This window comes from Nicotiana sylvestris, chromosome 1 (genome assembly GCF_000393655.2).
Source record: "Nicotiana sylvestris chromosome 1, ASM39365v2, whole genome shotgun sequence".
NCBI lineage: Eukaryota > Viridiplantae > Streptophyta > Magnoliopsida > Solanales > Solanaceae > Nicotiana > Nicotiana sylvestris.
Window position 1 is genome coordinate 158,261,575 of NC_091057.1, and position 19,880 is coordinate 158,281,454.

At 38.0% G+C, this 19,880-nt stretch overlaps 1 protein-coding gene across 4 annotated transcripts; it reads left to right on the forward strand.

Annotated features, from left to right (window-relative positions):
- The first annotated feature begins 1,068 nt into the window (after positions 1-1,068).
- On the forward strand, positions 1,069-19,367 carry LOC104210317 (mediator of RNA polymerase II transcription subunit 12). 4 transcript variants are annotated; one of them, XM_009759188.2, is made up of 13 exons: positions 1,069-1,462; positions 4,217-4,410; positions 6,697-6,756; positions 6,826-6,931; positions 7,850-7,918; positions 8,080-8,133; positions 8,340-8,447; positions 9,563-9,712; positions 9,807-10,154; positions 10,270-12,671; positions 13,708-16,311; positions 16,700-17,027; positions 18,498-19,367. In XM_009759188.2, the coding sequence occupies exons 2-13, from the start codon at positions 4,292-4,294 to the stop codon at positions 18,954-18,956; spliced, it is 6,807 nt and encodes a 2,268-aa protein (XP_009757490.1). In that variant the 5' UTR covers positions 1,069-1,462; positions 4,217-4,291; the 3' UTR covers positions 18,957-19,367. The 4 variants fall into 4 exon arrangements, with proteins under 4 accessions (XP_009757490.1, XP_009757489.1, XP_070026254.1 ...); XM_009759187.2 differs by having other exon boundaries at positions 4,226-4,410; XM_070170153.1 differs by having other exon boundaries at positions 4,265-4,410.
- The last annotated feature ends 513 nt before the right edge of the window (positions 19,368-19,880 follow it).

A 19,880-nucleotide genomic window follows, 5' to 3' on the forward strand; every position in this document is an offset into this window, starting at 1 on the left:
TAGGTAATAAATAAGTGCACTTATTTGAATAAATTACATTAAATAGTGACTCAAAAAGGAAAATAAATAGTATACAATTGATGTAGTTAATCTTAACATATAAACTCTAACTTAACTAAAAGATTTGAACTTCCACGCGTCAAAAGTTCAAATGTATGTTTCAAGGCGAGAGTGCCTTCAACTAAGAGAAGTCGAGTTCAATTATGATAAAATTGCAAACGAATTAATACGTAAATTATAAAGACGACATATTATATTTGAATGGGTATCTTTGTTTTAGATAATAATTTAAAATATATCCATATGAATAATCAACACAAATTTCAAAAAATGGATAGTTTTAAAAGTATCAATCCATTTTGTAAAAAAAAATATTTTAAAAATTCATGTAAATTTCATTTTGTGTTATTTAGCTTTTTGAAGTTTAATTTGTGTACATTGGTAACATTATTCAAATGTTTAGATTGTCAAATTATAACTATTTCAATGCCGTGTGTGTGCATTTTACTTGAGCAAAACCACATTGCTTAATTTGCACATAAGACATAAATCAAACTTGACAATAATATGGGAATTTCCACTTCATGTAAAATAGGCATAATATTAAATTTAGAGTGTCTTATACTTTTCACAAAATCCTATTTTAACTAAAAACTTTTAACATATAAAAATTAATATGATAATATCTTGTATGTTTTAAGTTTTTAACTAACTTAGTTGTCTCCTGCTATATCTTTTTATCTTCGATTCTCCTTCTAGCTATTAAAGATTACGTATTTACGTTAATCTTGGAAGTAAAATACGTAAGAACATTAGACATTCAAATTTCCTGATGTAATCATTCTAGGAACATCAAAGCTAAATTATATATAAGTTACCCGGACAAAAAATTCTATCTTATCTAAAAAATTCTAAAATTTAAAAATCTTGTTATAGTAAGATTCTTGATTTTTTACGAGTTAAATTCTTAAAATTACCAATAATAGAAGTGCAACAAAGAAAACACAAGTGCACACCATCGTCATCATCAGCAAAACTAAAGAGTCAAAACCCCCACCCCCCACGCTTTCCTCAAATCCAAGAGCCTTCTTTCTTTCTCTCACTAAAACATTTAACTCAAATCTGTTCCTATCTCTCTCTAGACTTTCTCTCTCTATATCTATATATCTATACATCAAACCTATACATACAACAAAAATAGTACTACATCTATTATACGATTCGTTCGATAAAAATTCCTATTCAATCCCTAAATCTTACAAAGCCTTTATCTTTCCACTTGAAATCTGAATCTTTTGCTTCGTAATCTTCGATTTTTTTTTGTTGAGTTGGGGACCAAAACCCTAGCTTTCACTTTCAGCTTCAAAACCCCATCTTTTTTCAAACCCAAGTAATTTTGAGAATCAGCAGTGATTGGCTGTGGTAGATTCCACGGTTCTTGGTGTTTCTTTGATTAATTCAGGTGATCTAATTTTCATAATCAAATAACTGCTGAAAATTTCAAATTCTTAGAGCTCTGTTTCCCGGAATAGCTAATTGAGTTTGATTTCCCCCCTCGAAATTGTGAAAATTTGTGCATTTTAGTAGATGCTTATTTATTCAGCTAATGCTAATGAAGCTACTTAGAGGATTGAGAATTGATTTTGCCCTCAAATAGTTAGTTACTTTTTTTCCCTTTTGGGTTTAAGAGGATTGGTTTTCTTGGGCGTCAGATTACTGTAATATTAGTGGTCTTTTCTAGCACTTGTATGTCACGTGTAAGCTTGCCATTTAGAGAACCTCTAGTTAATTTGCTACTAAAAGATATGGAGTATTATTTTGGAGTTGGAATGTAATGTGCCTAAATAGAGTGGTAGATATAAAGGATTCATATAGTCAACCACGATAAAGCCTAGTTGATTGATTAGTTGACATTACTGTAATAGTGGGTAATTATTTTGGTAGTTCTGTTATTTATTTACCATCTTTTGGTATTGAGAGAAAGCTTTGATTACTTTGGGAACAAGAGCTTATTAGCGATTAGAACTTGTGGGGGGTCTTTGCTCTTCTCTAAACCCTTGAAGTAGACTGCTGGTGGATCTAGTTTTTTCTCTTACTTTTCCCGACTGTCATTGTATATCTTTTGACTGCCGCAGTGTTATCAAAGGTGCGCTTAAAGTGCGCTTAAGCCCTGAAGCGAGGCTCAAAACATGTTGAGCGCTTCGCCTCACTTAGCGGGCGCTTCAGTATTCTCATCAAGGCTCTATGTCATACTTTTCCATTGAGCATAATCCTAAAGAGGCGATACTAAACAATTGATATTTCACTTTATCGTAAATTTCTTCAATTTCTTTGTCCTTATATTTGGTATTCATGCTTATAGATATTAGTTTTTGACTACACATACATATTTGTAGCTTTTCTTCCTTTGCGCCTTTCTTCATTAAAGCCCACACATTATTTGCACTTTGCGTTTAAAGCCCCAATAAAACTTTGAGCTTTTTTGCGCTTTTCGCCTTTGATCACACTCTTGACTGCAAGTCGTCCAATGTGGATTAGTGGGATTTGTTGCTATCATTGGATTGTTGAGAAATGGTTGAATAACTGTCTTAAGATTAACTCAGCTTGCATTAGTTTTGGGATTTTTTAGTAAGTAGTTTCTTGGACTTCTGGTGAACGAAAATTTTGAATTATTATACTACAAAGTTTCTATTTTAGGAGGTCATCAACTAACATTCTTTTAAATTGTTGCGTCAGTATTGGCTATGCTAAATTTTCGGTGAATGGTTAAGAAGGCTAACTTACTAGTTGCTGCACTTGCTCCAATTTCTGCTATCTGTGAACTTTTCTTATAGGCCTAAGCTACTACACATAACGACATTGTGCTTTTTTTTATTTAAAAATACTTCTAGTGGATTTTCAAATGCTAGTTTCCATTTGAACCCTCGATTGAAGCCCGTTGCTGAATGCACGGCAATACGTGATTGCTTGTAAATGGTTGTCATCTTGAGTTAAGAACAACAAATATTATTTTTATATGAGTTCCACATTGTTAATTAATTAAGCTAGAGCTATCAGCTTCATTCTTCTCTTGCTACGTTCATATGATACCTGTATATCATGTAGCATTCCAAACTTCTTGACGATGCTATAGGAGTCCTTAGAATTCTATGATGGTTCATTTTGTAGTTTCATATATCTTGCTTTTTACTGTTGGAAAAAATGTCTGAATTCAGTTTAACGATTGTAGAGAAGGTCAATTAGGTGGATGTACTTGAACGTCGTCTAAGCAGAAACTTCTCAGAGCTACTTCAATCCAAATGACATACTACTTTTTTGCTGTTCAAGGTTTAGCTTTGCAGTGACATTTTGTAGTTAATTAACATGTATTGTTTATAATTGCTTGTTGTCTAGGTTTACTAGTTAAATAATCTGGACTTAGAATGGGGTTTTGAATACCATCACGGAAGTTATTAATCATGTGTTAATTCCTTGTGGAATAAGCATCTCTTCGGGACCTATAAAAGGAAATTGGTGTTCACTTTAAGGTGTAAATGGTTTTGGAATCACCTGGTGGACCATTGTGTCTATTAGATTTCCAAGTTAAAGTTAGTAACCATGGCAATAAACTTAATATTGCGGAAGCACAGAGAGAAATTTGCAATTCCGTTAACAATGACAAATTTATGTATGTTCATAGTTATAATAAATCTAGGAACTCGAACTGTTACCTTTCTCGAAAAAAAAGTAAATAAATCTAGGAATTAGAAATCCATGATCTTCTGTCAAAGTGCTGTATATGGTGTAAAGATATATAATCAGAAGTAGATGTTCATTTTCTTCTACCAATATACCTTTTATAGTGGCAGAAGAAAACTTCTAAATTCTAGATTTATCTTGGAATAGGAGACAAACACTGCTCTTTCTTCCTTGCTTGCCAATGAGACTGTCTATATCATGCTACCATGTTGGAACTCGTGAAAGCAAATTCTCTGAAGGTTGAATTCAATTGTATATAAGGAAAGGGAGCGGGCTGTTCAAAGTTTTCATAGGGGACTGCCAATAATGTAATACACACATATATTTAAGAGAGTGTGTGTGTGTGTGTATCACATAACTTAAATATATATGTATGTTTTTACATAATTATGCTTTCCTTCAACAGTGAATTTGGCCTTATTTGAAATCTAGCTCTAGTTCTTGTTATTATATTTTTTGGTAATTTGCGTTGTAATAGTTCTTGCAGTTTGACTAGAATACATTCTATTGTCGTCCGATGCTGGAGGCAGCATGCAGGTGATAGTTTGCAGAGATGCAAAGGTATCATGGTGGCAGCTGCACTAGTGCAGTTAATAACAGCACTATTGGGGGTTCGTCAGCCAGGGATTCATCTCGGGTGGAGTCAGCCTCCCTTCCGCCTAATTTCTCCAGGTAATATCTCTTGTAACGTGGGAATTTTGCAGGAGTAATTTATGGGCATGCTTTTAATAGCATGTCACATGCTCATTTCACTACTACGTTTGGAGGAAGTCAGCACGTCTTTCCCTTTTGCCCTAGGCATAACAAGACCAGAAACGAGATTTAGTAATAAAATGGTTGTCAGTTTCAACCTGGTCTTGTCAGCCTTACCTGTAAAAGAAATCTGCATTTGTCAGCATTGGACATAAAGATCAGCATAAATTTCACCTTATTTTTGCTTGTGAATTCATCAAGGCAGGATAACTGCAGGTGAAGTCAATGAGTGCATGATCCTGAATTTGGTCACTTCATTTTTGTCAATGTATTCATCAAGGTGGGAGGAACAGTAGGGGAAATCAAAGGTAAAGTGGAGCATTTAGTGGGGAATTCTAAATCATAGAGTGTAGACCGAGATAATTAATAGAAGCCGAAATGTTTGACACTTTCTCCTATGTTAAGTCTATCAGTTAATATTTTAAAATGTGACTAGAATGGATCATAGGTGTGAATTGAAGTACCTTTTACCATGCGTACTTGGGATGCTGTGTTTGATTGCATTAATTTCTGTGAATTCAGGGTTTGTCTAGTAGAATTTCTATTGTCTCGGCATTATAATCCCGGGAAAATGGAGTATAATGATTGGGTTAGTAGTAGGTTTCCTAGCTATTTTAGCCCGGACAGAAATGTCCTACAATTGGCACACTGGTGGACTAATGAAGGGATTTCCCCCCAAATCAAATTGTTATTTGATAGTCATTGGACTGTGAAGCTCTAATTTCAACTGTTTTAAGTGCAAACTCTACAAGAAAATTTATCTACAGTTGGTTATCTTCTCAAATGAATCAATGTAGACCTAGCTAAAGAGAGGGCACAATGGAAGGAAAAGATCCATATAGGTGATACCTTCTAGTTAGGAATAGGTTTTAGACTTGTTAGAGAACTTCTAATATTATTATTATGATTTTATTATACATTTATATATATATAAAACTTATTTTTCACTTTCAGTTTTATTTTATTTTGGTACGTTGAAGAGATGATTTGAGCTTAAAGAAGAAGTGAGAATTCATATTGCCGACTCCAACTTGCTTGGGACTGAGGCATAGTTGTTAGTTATCATCCTGAATACGAACGCTGTTCATCAACTTGTTGCTTTATGCATCGCAATGGCTAGCATAACAGAACACAAAGAAATAGCAAAAAGAAATGAGGTAGTTCTTTTATAACAGATGCAAACTAAACTGCCTGTCAAAGAACAAGTAACAAATAGTTATAGTTCAAAGACTTCTCCAGCCAAGATTAGGATGTGGATTGTGGTGGAGGGTTACCGCAATGGAGATGAAGATGGGGAAGGAGATGCAGTGGCCACATTAGGGTTTTGGGGAAGTGAATCGAATGAACCAATGTGTGCACAATTGCACATAACAGTCTCTTACTATCTGATTTTCTTTTCTATGGGAATATAATTGCGAAATTACGGAATTAGTAGGATGCTTATCCCTATATTATCCAATCCTTTATCAGGTTACCAAATGACCCACAAATAATCCCCGGAGTCCTTATAGTGTGGTAATAAAACGTCTATCCAGTGCGGCATTTGTCTTTTGACCCTTTTGTATTCAAGGTTGAAGGTTGTGTGGTGCATATATTGTCATGTAGCCACATTTTCCTGCTTTCACCATCTTATCAACAAGTCAGAGTTCCTAGAGGCCGACAGAAAAGTTGAATATCATCTCTTGGTGGCCAGGACGACATCTCGGTGTTCCAGTAATGAAGCAATATTTATGATGATTTTTGTTTCGCTGGGCAATTGCTTGAAATATAAGTTTAAAAAACAGACTATATGCTCAAGTCACCTTATTATCTCCTGTTTCATCTGAAATAGGTGTGTTCACAATTCTATGCAATTCTTGGATGTCTTCTCATAATCTTGTTCTGTGAAATAATATTTGTTGTTATCTTTTGCTGTGTACTGACACTACACAACACGGATATGAAAAAGGGAGAAGTATAGACTGTGTCTATGTAAGACACTAAGACGCAATTTTTTCTTTCATATTTTTTATTTTATGGAGTCAATGCAGCCCTAATTCATCTTTGGTTATTCGTTCTGTGAATAGCTTATTTGCACTATTTCATGTTCTAAGCACATAAGAATTGCATTGGACATTCCAGGAAAGCATGCAATGTGAACTCTTCCTTTTTCTTGCTTAATGTTTCCTAAGTGGTAGACTAAGCTGTGCTGATTTGCTCTTGCAGGCGTCCCTTACAACTGACCCCGTACAAATTGAAGTGCGATAAGGAACATCTTAATTCCAGGTAATTTGGCGATTTTGAATTTTGATAGTTGAATACTGTAAATTTGCTAATTTTTTGGTTTCTTTTCAGACTTGGGCCACCTGATTTTCTCCCTCAGACTCCTAATTGCCCCGAGGAGACATTGACCAAAGAATATGTCCAATCTGGTTACCGGGAGACTGTTGAAGGTCTTGAGGTATTCCTTCTGCACTTTTCAATTTTTTTGGGTCTCTTGCATGAATATATATCTTTCTCCACTCGTTTCTGTATGCTAGTCTCTGTTTAAGCTAACTGCTTTATTATTTAAACATCATCAAGGTGCTCCAGCATGGTAATGTTAGAAGTGATTCACTCCTTCTTCTTCCTGCCTCCAAATAAATACATATCTGCATTATGGCACTTTTCTAGAAATACAAAATTCAGTAGCATTGAGGTTTTGGTTCGCCGGTAAAAGGATACATAAGAGTTGTACTGTCTAAAGAATTTGTTTATAGCGGGACTACAATGAGGGCATAGCCATTATGCACGGTAGGGAATAAGAAATATGCCTTCCAATGGTATTATGGTCCACAGTTTAACCAGACAACCATGATGAAAAAAGAACCCCTTGCCTATTTCACGATCAAGCGTTTTACGTTATGTTGACTGATTAATGCGTGATCTGGTTCCACATCTGGGTAATACTTAGAGGAGAGTTTTGATCTGGTGCTTTATTTCCCTGACTCATCCCCTAAGCTTCCTATTAGAAAGCAATGAGCATTTGTCATAGTAAAGAGTGCTCTTTAATATATACTAGAAACATGATCTAGTTTTTGTTATGAGAATAGGAAAACTATAAGCATCTTTGGTGCAAAGTAGGTGATTGTAATATCTAATCAATTTTGCTTTCCTCTATTTTGCTATCAACTGGAAATCCACACCTTTTTTCACCAGTATCCTCTTCTCTTTCTTCTTATTGAATTTTCTCTTTGTTCATTTCTTTTCCTACATTTTTCTGATTCCTTAGTTCTCCTTCTCTATTTTGTGGCCTTATAGCTCTTCTGCTTCCTTGATCTTCGGATTGGTTGGTTGGTACACTAATTAGCTAACTGGTTTTTGCTTGTCATGTTGCCAGGAAGCCAGAGAGATATCGTTATCTCAGGTTCAGGCTTTCACAAAGCCTGTTATATTTAAGTGCAAGGAGGTAAACTTTTGAGTTTATATAATTGGACTGTGGATTGCTTTTTGTGTTCAATTTAGTGACTATTCTAGTGTAAATGCCTTTTTTGGTTTTTCACTCCGTTGTTGAAGTTGGTATCTCTGCCATTTTTAAATTACTGACTAGCTGTTTCTGTCTCTTTGCAGGCAATTAGAAAATGTCACAGGGCTATCAATGAGTCTCGGGCTCAGAAGCGAAAGGTAATATATCTTGTCTTGATGGAATTTATCTTTCTTTGGAGCTTATGCCATCGCAATCTTTTACTAGGGATTGGGTTTTGCTTGAATTCTCTTGATTTCTTTAAAACTTCATGAAATAATATTTGTCCTTTCCATAAAATGTAACATGTATTTTTCAGAAAGCATGATGCTAACCTGGTGATCACATGAATTTATTCGCGTTACAGGCAGGTCAGATCTATGGAGTTCCTCTTGAGGGCTTACAGTTGACAAAACCTGGTACTTTTCCTGATCAAAGAGCATGTGGAGAAGAGTTCAGGAAGAAGTGGATTGAGGTAATCCTTTCACCTCATCAGGAACCCATGAAATGGCTCTCCAACCAATAATGACAATGAAATGTCCTTATTGGTTATTAAATATGTAGTTGTTCAGCATGGTACAAAAGTGTATGCTGTGTACGTGATGAGGTTATTTATTACGATTAGCTAAGCAGTTAATGTGTCCTTTTCATTTGTGTGCTTATGGTGTCCCTGTCATATATAAACAATGGAGTTGAGTTCAAGTTCTTGACATGGGTGCTGGCTAATGATCAGTATGATCTTCAACAATTTGTTTCTCCTCATCTGGGGATCAGTATGACAGGAACAACATAAAGGAAGAGAACATTCTGAAATATTTTTAGGCTTTTTCTTGCTTGAGAAGATCATCCCAACATATATAGTATCTAATCACATGTAGTTGGCATTCTTTCTCTACTCTATTACGTTTCTCTTTACTGAAGACTGGAAAAGTACATGTTTGTAGCTTTCAGCAGCTAGAGGAAAATACTTAGATCCGAGTCTCTGCTTTGTTATTCATCATTTTAGATCCGAGTCTCTGCTTTGTTATCCATCATTTTCTTTGTGTGTTGGATGCAATATTTTTTTTGTGATGACTTCATTACCTTCTTCCCCATCCTTAGCATTTAAGCAATATGGTGCAACAATACTTGCTTTCCATTCTTGGCCAAGAAAAACATAAGTATGTGTGAGATTGCATGTAGATTCATACATTACCGGTCAGGTTAATATTCTATCACTTGCATTTACTTGCTCATTTTGCTTGATTCCTAGGTTAATGCACCAATCAGAAGTTAATAGCAAAATATTGCTGAAGTCATTGACTTGGGTCGTACTCTTACTTTATGCTTTCTATTGCTGTTATTATGCTTAATATTCACTTCTACCCTTGCTTATGCAGCCATAGACATACTGTCTTTTTAAAAAAAATGATTAGCTTAAAAGGAAAGTGCGTACATTGTTGATGTGGAAGTTCAGTTATTACTCCTCTTCTAGTTGTTTTGGTTGTAGTTGCAGCTTTTATGATATAATGTTTGATGTACTATTTGCACAAACAAATATTTGAAAGTTTGAACGGGAATTAACTATGAAATATTTGCACTTATTCTCAGGGTTTATCCCAACAGCATAAACGGCTAAGGTCTTTGGCTGATCATGTTCCCCACGGTTATAGGAGAAAGTCGCTTTTTGAAGTTCTTATCAGAAATAATGTTCCATTACTAAGAGCGACATGGTTTGTCAAAGTAACTTATCTTAATCAGGTAATGGTCTTTGTTGATAGGTGATACAAGATTCATAAACTAATTTGACTATTTGTACCGTTGGGAAGGATCAGATTGTAGTTTATTCTTGCAGGTTCGTCCTGGCTCTTCCAGTATGTCATCTGGGGTGCCAGACAAAACTCATATTTCCCGCTCTGAGCAGTGGACAAAAGATGTAATTGACTATTTGCAATATTTGTTGGATGAATTTATTTCAAGAAACAGTGTTCATTCTGCTTTGCATATCAGAGATCGGTCGCCACAAATGGGTTATGCAGGATCAATTCAGCTCAAGAGTGATCCAACCTTGGGGACCATCGATTGTGAGGAGCCTTCACTGCATTTTAAATGGTGGTATGTTGTGCGCATTTTGCAATGGCATCAAAGAGAAGGGTTGCTCATTCCATCACTTATTATTGATTGGGTGCTCAACCAACTACAGGTATTGTCAGCTTAGACACTGTTTCAATCTCAATAAAAATGTTAAATGAATCGCCAGTTAGTTTCTGTCCCTTTTTTTGATGAGATTATTATGCCTTCGATCTTGTTCTTTTCAGGAAAAGGAATTGCTTGGGGTTTTGCAGTTGTTATTGCCTGTAATTTATGGTTTCATAGACACTGTTGTCTTATCTCAGTCCTATGTGCGCACTCTGGTGGGAATAGCTATTCGTTTCATCCAAGAACCTTCTCCTGGTGGATCTGACCTTGTTGATAACTCTCGTAGGGCTTATACTATGGCTGCTCTTGCTGAGATGCTTCGATATCTGATGCTGGCTGTGCCTGATACTTTTGTTGCTTTGGATTGTTTTCCTATGCCACCATGTGTGATGACCAATGTGGTGACTGATGGGAGTCTTTACTCGAAGGTAACTGAGGATGCCCGAAAGGTTAAAAATGGCCCTTTTGAAGTTGCTTACTTTCTTAGAGATAAAGGCCCTGAGGTACGGTCTGATTCTTACTCCATCAGTCGTGTTGTATCTTCAATTCAGAAGCGAGCGCAGAATCTTGCAATGGCTGCAAGACCCGGCCATCCTGGGCAAAATGTTGCCAAAGCTTTACATGCGTTGGATAAGGCTTTGGCACATGGGGATTTGAGAGAGGCATATAAGTTTCTTTTGGAGAATGTTCATGATAGTTCTATTGATGATTGTTGGTTTGCGGAAGTCAGCTCCTGTTTGCGTTCCTCGCTTAAGTATATCCGGAGTGTTACTCTGTCGTCTATTTGTTCCGTCTTCTTCATTTGTGAGTGGGCAACTTGTGATTTCAGGGATTTTCGTTATGCACCACCCCGTGGAATCAAGTTCACTGGGAGGAAAGATTTTTCTGCTATATATATTGCTGTTAGGCTTCTGAAACTGAAGATGAGAGAGGCAGGACTTTCGTCAAGGCTCAGGGAGCACAAAATTGTAAAGAATGACTATCTTCGAACAGATCCTGGCCAGCTGACTAACTATTCTGGTAGAAGTCCTGGTAGTGGTGCTTCTGAACCCCTCTGTTATAAAAGGTGTGCCAGTGGAAAATGTGGTGATTTCTTAGGCATGTTTGATAGCCCAAGCCCTTTGCATGATATTCTTGTGTGCTGGATAGATCAGCATGAAGTGCAAAATACAGAAGGTTTCAAGCGTCTTCAACTACTGATTATCGAACTTATACGAGCTGGAATTTTTTACCCACAAGCATACGTGAGGCAGCTGATTGTTAGCGGACTGATGGATGGGAATGGACCTATTTCCGATCCGACAAAGCAAAAAAGACACTGTAAAATCTTGAAGCACTTACCTGGTCAGTATGTTCAGGATGCTTTAGAAGAAGCTCGAATTGCTGAATCCCATGTACTTTCAGAGGTGATGAATGTCTATTGCAATGAACGTAAGCTAGTTCTTCATGGGAAGATTGATCCCTACAGCACTACTTGTGGTAGTTCTTACCATAAGCATAAGCCTCGTCCTAACTCTGGTGAGAGTCTATCCGCACCCTCCATTGATCAGTTGAGATCTTCTGAATCTGGATCCTTTCAGTTATCCAAAGTTGTTGGTAGAGGTGCTGAGCTTGAAGAGTTAAAAGGGTCAATTACAACATTGCTGCAACTTCCGAGCTCGTCGTCAACAGATACTGGAGTTGATGAAACTCAAGTAAGTTTTAAGAAGGCTGTTGTTTCTGGTAGCAACGGGATGGATAACAGCGAAGGAACACCTGGGTGTGAAGAATGTAGAAGGGCAAAGAAACAAAAAATAAGCGAAGAGAAAAGCTCTTACAGCCAGATTTATCCACTAAATCCATCAGATGATGAAGAGACTTGGTGGATGCGAAAGGGCCAGAAGTCCATTGAGTCTTTTAGAGCAGAACCACCTCCTAAACCAGCCAAGTCGGCTTCTAAGGGTCGGCAAAAAGTTGTCCGTAAAACTCAAAGTCTTGCACAGTTGGCTGCAGCCAGGATTGAAGGTAGTCAGGGAGCATCCACAAGCCATGTTTGTGATAGTAAGATTAGCTGCCCACATCATAGGTCTGGCATTGAAGGCATTGCTCCAAAGTCAGCAGATGGGACCAGAATGCCTAATGGAGATGTTGTTTCGATAGGGAAAGTTTTGAAGGGGCTACGTTTTATGGAGAAAAGGACCATAACTGTGTGGTTGGTAGGTATTGTAAAGCAGCTAGTGGAAGAGTCCGAGAAGACTGTGACTAAGGTTGGTCAATATGGTCGACCATTCTCTGCTGCTGATGAACGTGGTTTTGTGCGATGGAAGCTTGGAGAAGATGAATTATCAGCAGTGTTATATCTGATTGATTCTTGTGATGAATTTGTTTTAGCAGCCATGTTTCTTCTCTGGTTGTTACCTAAGGTTCTTGGCAGCTGCAGTGCTACGGTTCATGGTAGTAGGAACATTCTAACAATTCCTAAGAACGCAGAAAACAATGTATGTGAAGTAGGTGAAGCATATCTTCTATCATCTATGCGGAGGTGAGCTCTATACTTGTGTCATTTAAGATAGTGACCTTTTAGATACTTGTGTCATTTAAGATAGTGACCTTAGTTCTTTATCTGCAGTTGTTTCCTTGTCAGGTTTAGAGTATGTTGATTGTTAGTTAGTTAGATTGGTTACTCTATGCATTGTGAAGCCCTGCTGCATCTGGCGTATAGGGTAGAAAATACATTTTCTCAATGTAAAGGGGAAATTACCAAACCTGACTGTGATAAGTTAAATCTCTTATGTTCATGTGTATATCACATTCCAATTCTTTTGGCATTATTATTTATGAAGTTTCTTGAGTATTGGTAGATCAATTTGGATGGTGGAGTCCCGTATGTACAGATAAAGCTTGTTTTCCACTTGTTACACAACTTTGATATGAGATGAATGCATCTTTCTGGATTCTTAGAATGATAAGTTTGTGCCGTCATGTACGCCAAAAATCTTGTGGTGCAACTTTGTGTATACTTGAGGCACAAATATATTTTCTTGTATGGATGCTATATGCGGACCTAAATTAACATATCTTTTGTTCTGCTTTTGTCTGCATTTTTGAAAAGCTTTTTTTCTTCCTTTATGTTGTATGTCACTTAGGTTGTTTATACCTTCAGATAGTTTTCATTCTTCTGTTAGCACTTCTATTGGATTAAATTGAACAATTTTTGTTGTTGGGTTTTCCCTGTTTCCTGTTGAAGAAACGGAAAGCATATTCCAAGGTTGTCTGGCCTTGCACTAGCTTATAGTTTTGTTCTTAATACTTTACGTGTGGATGTTCCATATGCAAATTTGTTCTATTTGGCCGTGTTGTGGCTTTTACATGTTATCCATGTTTCTGCCATATAAGCCGGCACCTTCTGTAATTATTTAAATAAATACCTATTTTAGTCTGCTTCATTAGCTGTGTTATGAATGAAGTCAGATTTATGGTAAATGTCACGAGATATATGTTTTGTCTTCTGTTATCTGGTTGAATTATTCTGTGGTTTCTGCTGTTTAACCTTACCTCCTATTATGTCTTTGGTTCAGGTATGAAAGCATCATTGTTGCTGCAGACCTTATTCCCGAAACATTGTCAGTGGTAATGCGTCGTGCTCAAGCTATTCTTACATCAAATGGAAGAGTTTCAGGTTCACCAACCGTAATCTATGCGCGGTACCTCTTAAAGAAGTATGGCAGTGTCGGGAGTGTTACTGAATGGGAAAAGACTGTCAAGTCAACCTTCGACAAGAGACTTGCTTCTGAAGTTGAATCTGGAAGACTGCTGGATGGAGAGTTTGGATATCCACTTGGTGTCCCAGTGGGAGTACAGGATCCAGATGATTACTTCCGGCAGAAGATAACTGGTGTTCGGGTATCTAGGGTTGGTTTGAGCATGAGAGACATTGTGCAAAAAAAGGTTGATGAAGCTGTCAATTATTTCTATGGCAAAGACAGAAAGCTTTTTGGGCCCAACTCTGGGAAAATTCCTGGATTCCAAAAATGGGAAGATGTCTATCAGATCGGTCAGCAGATAGTAATGGGATTAATGGATTGCATGAGGCAGACAGGTGGTGCTGCTCAGGAAGGAGATCCAACATTGGTTTCCTCTGCTATATCTGCAATTGTTTGTAATATCGGGCAAGTCATAGCGAAGATACCTGATTTGACTGCCAGTAATAATCACCTGAGCTTCTCTTCCACTTCTGCTTCATTGCATTTTGCACGGTGCATCTTACGCATTCATGTAATATGTCTTTGTATACTTAAGGAAGCTCTTGGAGAGCGTCAAAGCCGTGTCTTTGAAGTTGCTCTTGCCACTGAAACGTCCTCTGCCCTTGCACCAGTTTTTGCTCCTGGAAAAGCTCCTCGTTCTCAGTTTCAGCTCTCTCCGGAATTGAATGATTCTAATCCGTCCAGTGATATTCTAAACAATTCAAGTAGAGTAGCTCTTGGGCGGGCTGCAAAAATATCTGCAGCTGTGTCTGCACTTGTTATCGGGGCAATTCTTCAGGGAGTTGCTAGCCTAGAGAGGATGGTCTCTCTCTTCAGATTGAAGGATGGTTTGGACGTTGTCCATTTTATGAGGAGTATGAGGTCCAATTCAAATGGGAATGCACGTTCAGTTGGGACATTAAAGGCAGATAGTTTGGCTGAAGTTTCTGTCCACTGGTTTAGGGTGCTTGTGGGGAACTGTAGAACAGTTTCTGATGGATTTATTGTAGACCTTCTGGGTGAAGCTTCTATTCTGGCCCTATGTAGAATGCAGCGGATGCTACCTTTGAACTTGGTCTTCCCTCCTGCATTTTCAATGTTTGCATTTGTTCTGTGGAGGCCATTGATTCTAAATGCAAGTTCTGGGACTCGTGATGAGGTTCAACAATTACATCACTCTTTATTGTTGGCTTTTGGTGATGTTATAAAGCACTTGCCATTTCGTGAAGTATGTTTGAGAGACACACATAGTCTTTATGACCTCATAGCTGCGGATACTGTTGATTCTGATTTTGCATCCCTGTTAGAAGCAAGTGGTGTTGACTTGCGCACGAAGACTTCTGCCTTTGTGCCACTCCGTGCACGGCTTTTCCTAAACGCCCTTATTGATTGTAGAATACCTCAGCCAATTGTTAAACAGGATGATGGAAATCAGGTGGGAGTACAAGGAGAGTCAAAGTTTCATGGTGCTGAAAATGAGACAAAACTTCTGGATAAGCTCGTATACATTTTGGATACCTTGCAGCCTGCCAAGTTTCATTGGCAATGGATTGAGCTCAGGCTCCTCTTAAACGAGCAAGCTGTAATTGAGAAACTGGAGGGCCATGATCTCTCTTTAGTTGAAGCTTTAAGATCCCTCTCGCCCAACACTGATAAAGCATCGGTCTCTGAGAACGAGAGCAACATTATTGAAATGATCCTTACCAGGTTGCTTGTTAGACCTGATGCTGCTCCACTTTTTTCTGAAGTTGTACATCTTTTGGGGAGGTCACTTGAGGATTCCATGCTATTACAGGCCAAATGGTTTCTAGGAGGCCATGATGTGCTTTTTGGAAGGAAATCTGTTCGTCAACGGCTCATTAATATTGCTGTAAGTAAAGGTCTTTCAACTAGAGCTCAGTATTGGAAGCCGTGGGGATGGTGTCCTTCCAACTCTGATCCCACAACAAGCAAGGGAGAGAAGTTCAAATCTGAAGTTTCCTCCATAGAAGAAGGAGAAGTGGTGGATGAAGGGACTACCTTGAAACGGCCTGTGAAGGGGTCTGGCCATACTGTTGATGTTGAAGGGTTCCTTGTCCGTCAGCAGCATGTCACCGAGAGAGCTCTTGTTGATTTAATTCTCCCTTGTCTTGATCAAGCCTCAGATGATTCAAGAAGCACATTTGCTAGTGATATGATAAAACAGATGAACCACATTGAGCAACAGATTAATGCAGTTACTCGTGAAGCGAGCAAGCCTGCTGGAACAATTGCTTCTGGAATTGAAAGTCCAACAACTAAAAGCAGCCGCAAGGGCACAAGAGGTAGCAGTCCTGGGTTAGCCAGACGAGCCTCTGGTCCGGCAGAAACAGTACCACCTTCACCCGTGGCTTTGCGAGCATCATTGTCATTGCGCTTGCAGTTTATCCTGAGATTATTCCCTATAATATATGCAGATAGGTAAGAGTACATTGAGGGTTGAGTTTATGCCATTGCTCAAAATACCACTATCTGTAATAATATTGTGTGACTCTGTCCTCTGGTTTTCTTCATTGAAGCCATTGCTATATATAATAGTATACCACGCCCTGAGAATTCAATAGTGATTAGTCTATATGCTAGCTTAGTTTTATGCGATTAAATAAAGTTTCTATGTTAGGTTGCTGCTTATCTACTGTAGTGATAAGAGTGTTCTGGTGGTATAAGTTAATTTCATGTAACATGCATAATTGCTTGCCATTAATTGTCAATTTTTGAGAATATATCCATTGTGGTGTGCAGATATTGTCTTTCAAAGTAAGAAGATTTTTGTGTGTACAATGCTAATCGTCATATTTGGCTGTGTCAGGGAACCGTCAGGGCGTAATATGAGATACATGCTTGCCTCAGTTATATTGCGTACCCTTGGAAGTAGGATTGTGCATGAAGATGCAAGCCACTTCTTTAATCAAGCTTATAGTTCGAAGAGAGAATTAGATTCACTTGTGGAGGCTTCTTCTACTGCTTCTGTTGTTATGTCCTTGGAAAGTCTTTTTGATCGTTTATTACTGTTGTTGCATGGTTTGCTGAGTAGCCACCAACCACGTTGGCTCAAGGGGAAATCTAGCTCTAAATCATCCAGTGAATCTAGCAAGGACTACTCTGCATTTGAGCGTGAGGGAGCTGAGAATCTCCAGGTCTGCTTTTTGTTTGACCTTTAATTGCTGAGTCTGGTAGAATTAAATAGTACCTCTATATCTTGAGTTAGATAACCTGATGATGAAGGTAATCTTTGAAATGGAAATATTTTACAAACTGAAAAAGCATGTAAATAAAATGTTGTCCTCCTCCATATTAACCTGCCATTGAAAATATTTTTTAAATAGGATATAGTATAAGTAGTAGTACAACAAGACTTCAGGTGTAAATGAGGACTCCTTTTATCTATGGGGTTTACTAATTGGGACACTTGTAAAGAACCTTGCATGCAGCCACCACCAGCGCATGCTTGAAATGGGAACTACTCGAAACGTATACTATTATATAAAGGATTTCACTTCTATAGCATATATTATTGGCAAGTAACCTTCTATATCTGGTCAAATTTCACTGCCTGTGTAAAAATTCATTTACAATTGTTAGTAATTATAAATTAAATCCTTATATAAATTAGAAAGTGAGGTACTTATATCCTCTGCTGTATAGGGGTAGAACTACAAATGACAATACCTGCTGTATAGGGTAGAATTAGAAATGGCAAAACTACCTATCAAGGGAAAAAAAAAGACACACAAAACCCACTCACAGGTTTTTTGGGAGTTCTTTTTTCATGTGCATAACAGAAAGGGAGAGAGGATCTTAAATCATGTAAATAGTTTTTTGGGGTGGCTATAGCGATGGAATGGGATCTCTAAAATTGTAGTGTAGGTGAAATAATTTGGATAAAGGCTTACTAGTCAAAGAATAAAAGATAATTTTGGGCAACAAGTCAGTTGGTTTTGATGCGCTATTTTCACACAACTCCTCTATGGAAAGTGCCTTTAATTGTTGTGTTTTTTGTGATGTGCTTGTACTTTAGAAGTTGATTACGTCACGGGAACAACACTCATTTTTATGGGATTCTCATTGTTTAAATATGGACCACCTTATCTAAAAGTTTAGCTGCTAGAGGGGTTGTTTTTTAAATTTATCTTTGGTCTTCAACACTCCTCCTCACTTGTTACCCTGATTTGCTTCTGAGAGATCTTGATTTGTAAAATATATTTGTGAACCTCTGGCATTAACCTGTCTTCCCGAAGCCCATGTTAGACAGTTATCAAGTGCTACCAATAAAATGGTTAACAATGTCGTAGTGTTTCAAGTACGTCTAGTAACTTCTCTTCTTAAGCAAAGTACCTCTCTTCTCATAGCTCATTGCAGTATCCCATGCTCCCTTTCCGTAGATTCTTGGCTGCGCTTGATGCTTTTTACTTATTTTGACTCAATAAATGATTCTTTCGAGTTGGTGAATTTCCTAACAAAACGTTCTCCTGGATCTTTTGAAATGGACAATTAACCAATGTTTTAGAATGTCTTTTTTGGATGTTATCCATTCCTTGGCTGGCTCTGATGTATGTTTGTTAGTTAGTTACAAGGCAGTGCTCCATTACTATTCTTGATTGGTGCAGAATGAATTGGATCGAATGCAGCTTCCCGAGACAGTCAGATGGCGCATCCAAAGTGCCATGCCAATTCTTTTCCCTTCTGTTCGGTGGTCAATATCTTGTCAGCCCCCATCAGTAGCACCTGCTGCTCTCAGTTCCCTTCTACCCAGCAACCCAATATCTGTATTGCACTCGTCTAATGGTTTGAACCAAACTCAGAGGACTCCAGTTTCTTTATTACGAACTGCCATGAGTGTGTCCGGGAAGGCCAAGCACGTATCATCACAGCAAGAGAATGATCTTGAGGTGGATCCATGGATTCTTTTAGAGGATGGGGCAGGGTCAAGTCAATCATCAAGTAACTCTACCTTAGTTGGTGGGAGTGATAATGCCAATTTGAAGGCATCCAACTGGCTTAAAGGCACTGTAAGGGTTAGAAGGACAGATCTCACGTATATAGGTGCAGTAGATGATGACAGCTGATTTGAGTTACATATTCCTTTTTGAATTGGAGGAGGAGCAAAGCCGAGACAGGTCTTTCATTAACCCTACACTCTTTTTTGGTATCTGGAATCACCATGTCAGAGCGTTTCTCCGCTTGCCTTTAGCGGCATATGAAGCTGCTGGGAGGCCCATTCTTTTCTGGGGCATTGGGTTGCAGACAAAACCCTGAAGCAGCTTTTCTCTAGCCTGCCCATCCAACTGCTCTAGAACCCAGCTCGACTACTAACTTGTTCATTAAGCCCCTTCGTAGATTGCCCAAATCATGGCGCTGTCCGATGGTTGTTGTACATATTGGAACTATTGTTTCCTTACGTTGAGCTGATTAGAATATTCAAAGGAACGATAATGTAGCTGTTTCATGATATGCAATGTCATTTTGTATCCTCGAAATGGAGTAAGCTCCTCCAAAGCGTTCTGTATGCTCTCAATAATTGTTCTTGTTCCTCCCAGACTCCCCCCCCCCCCAAACCAAAAAACCAAAAGAAAGCACACACCGGCGCACAATCACACACGCAAACACGAAAGAGGGGTTGATGCTGTTGATTAGCATGTGCTTTCCACAATGCAAGTATTATCGTATATATGAAGTGCTTGTGTAAGTTCACTGTGGCTATGATATTTTGTTTTGTATGCCATGGTTGTCTGAAGAGTCGATACAGCTTGGGGTTTGAGTTTCCTGATTTGCACTTTTACATCAGTTTAGTGCATGACTAACACTATTCTTTGTGCAGATTATGCAGGGTTTCATCTATTAGTTATTGCTAAAGATGAATGTGTGAGGGCTGTTGCTTTATCTATTTTATTAATTTTTGATTTCTCTTAATGTTTTTCGTTCTTTTGATGTTTCTGAAAATTGTTGTTTGGAGTTTCATAGTTCTGTTGGGTTGCAAGGGAGGATGGAGA

Bases quoted from the DNA above. Each gene is read 5' to 3' on its own strand.
- LOC104210317 (XM_009759188.2), top strand. From the start codon at position 4,292: ATGCAAAGGTATCATGGTGGCAGCTGCACTAGTGCAGTTAATAACAGC. The intron at 8,448-9,562 runs GTAATCCTTTCA...ACTTATTCTCAG, and splicing joins TCAGGAAGAAGTGGATTGAG to GGTTTATCCCAACAGCATAA. The intron at 16,312-16,699 runs GTAAGAGTACAT...TGGCTGTGTCAG, and splicing joins CCTATAATATATGCAGATAG to GGAACCGTCAGGGCGTAATA.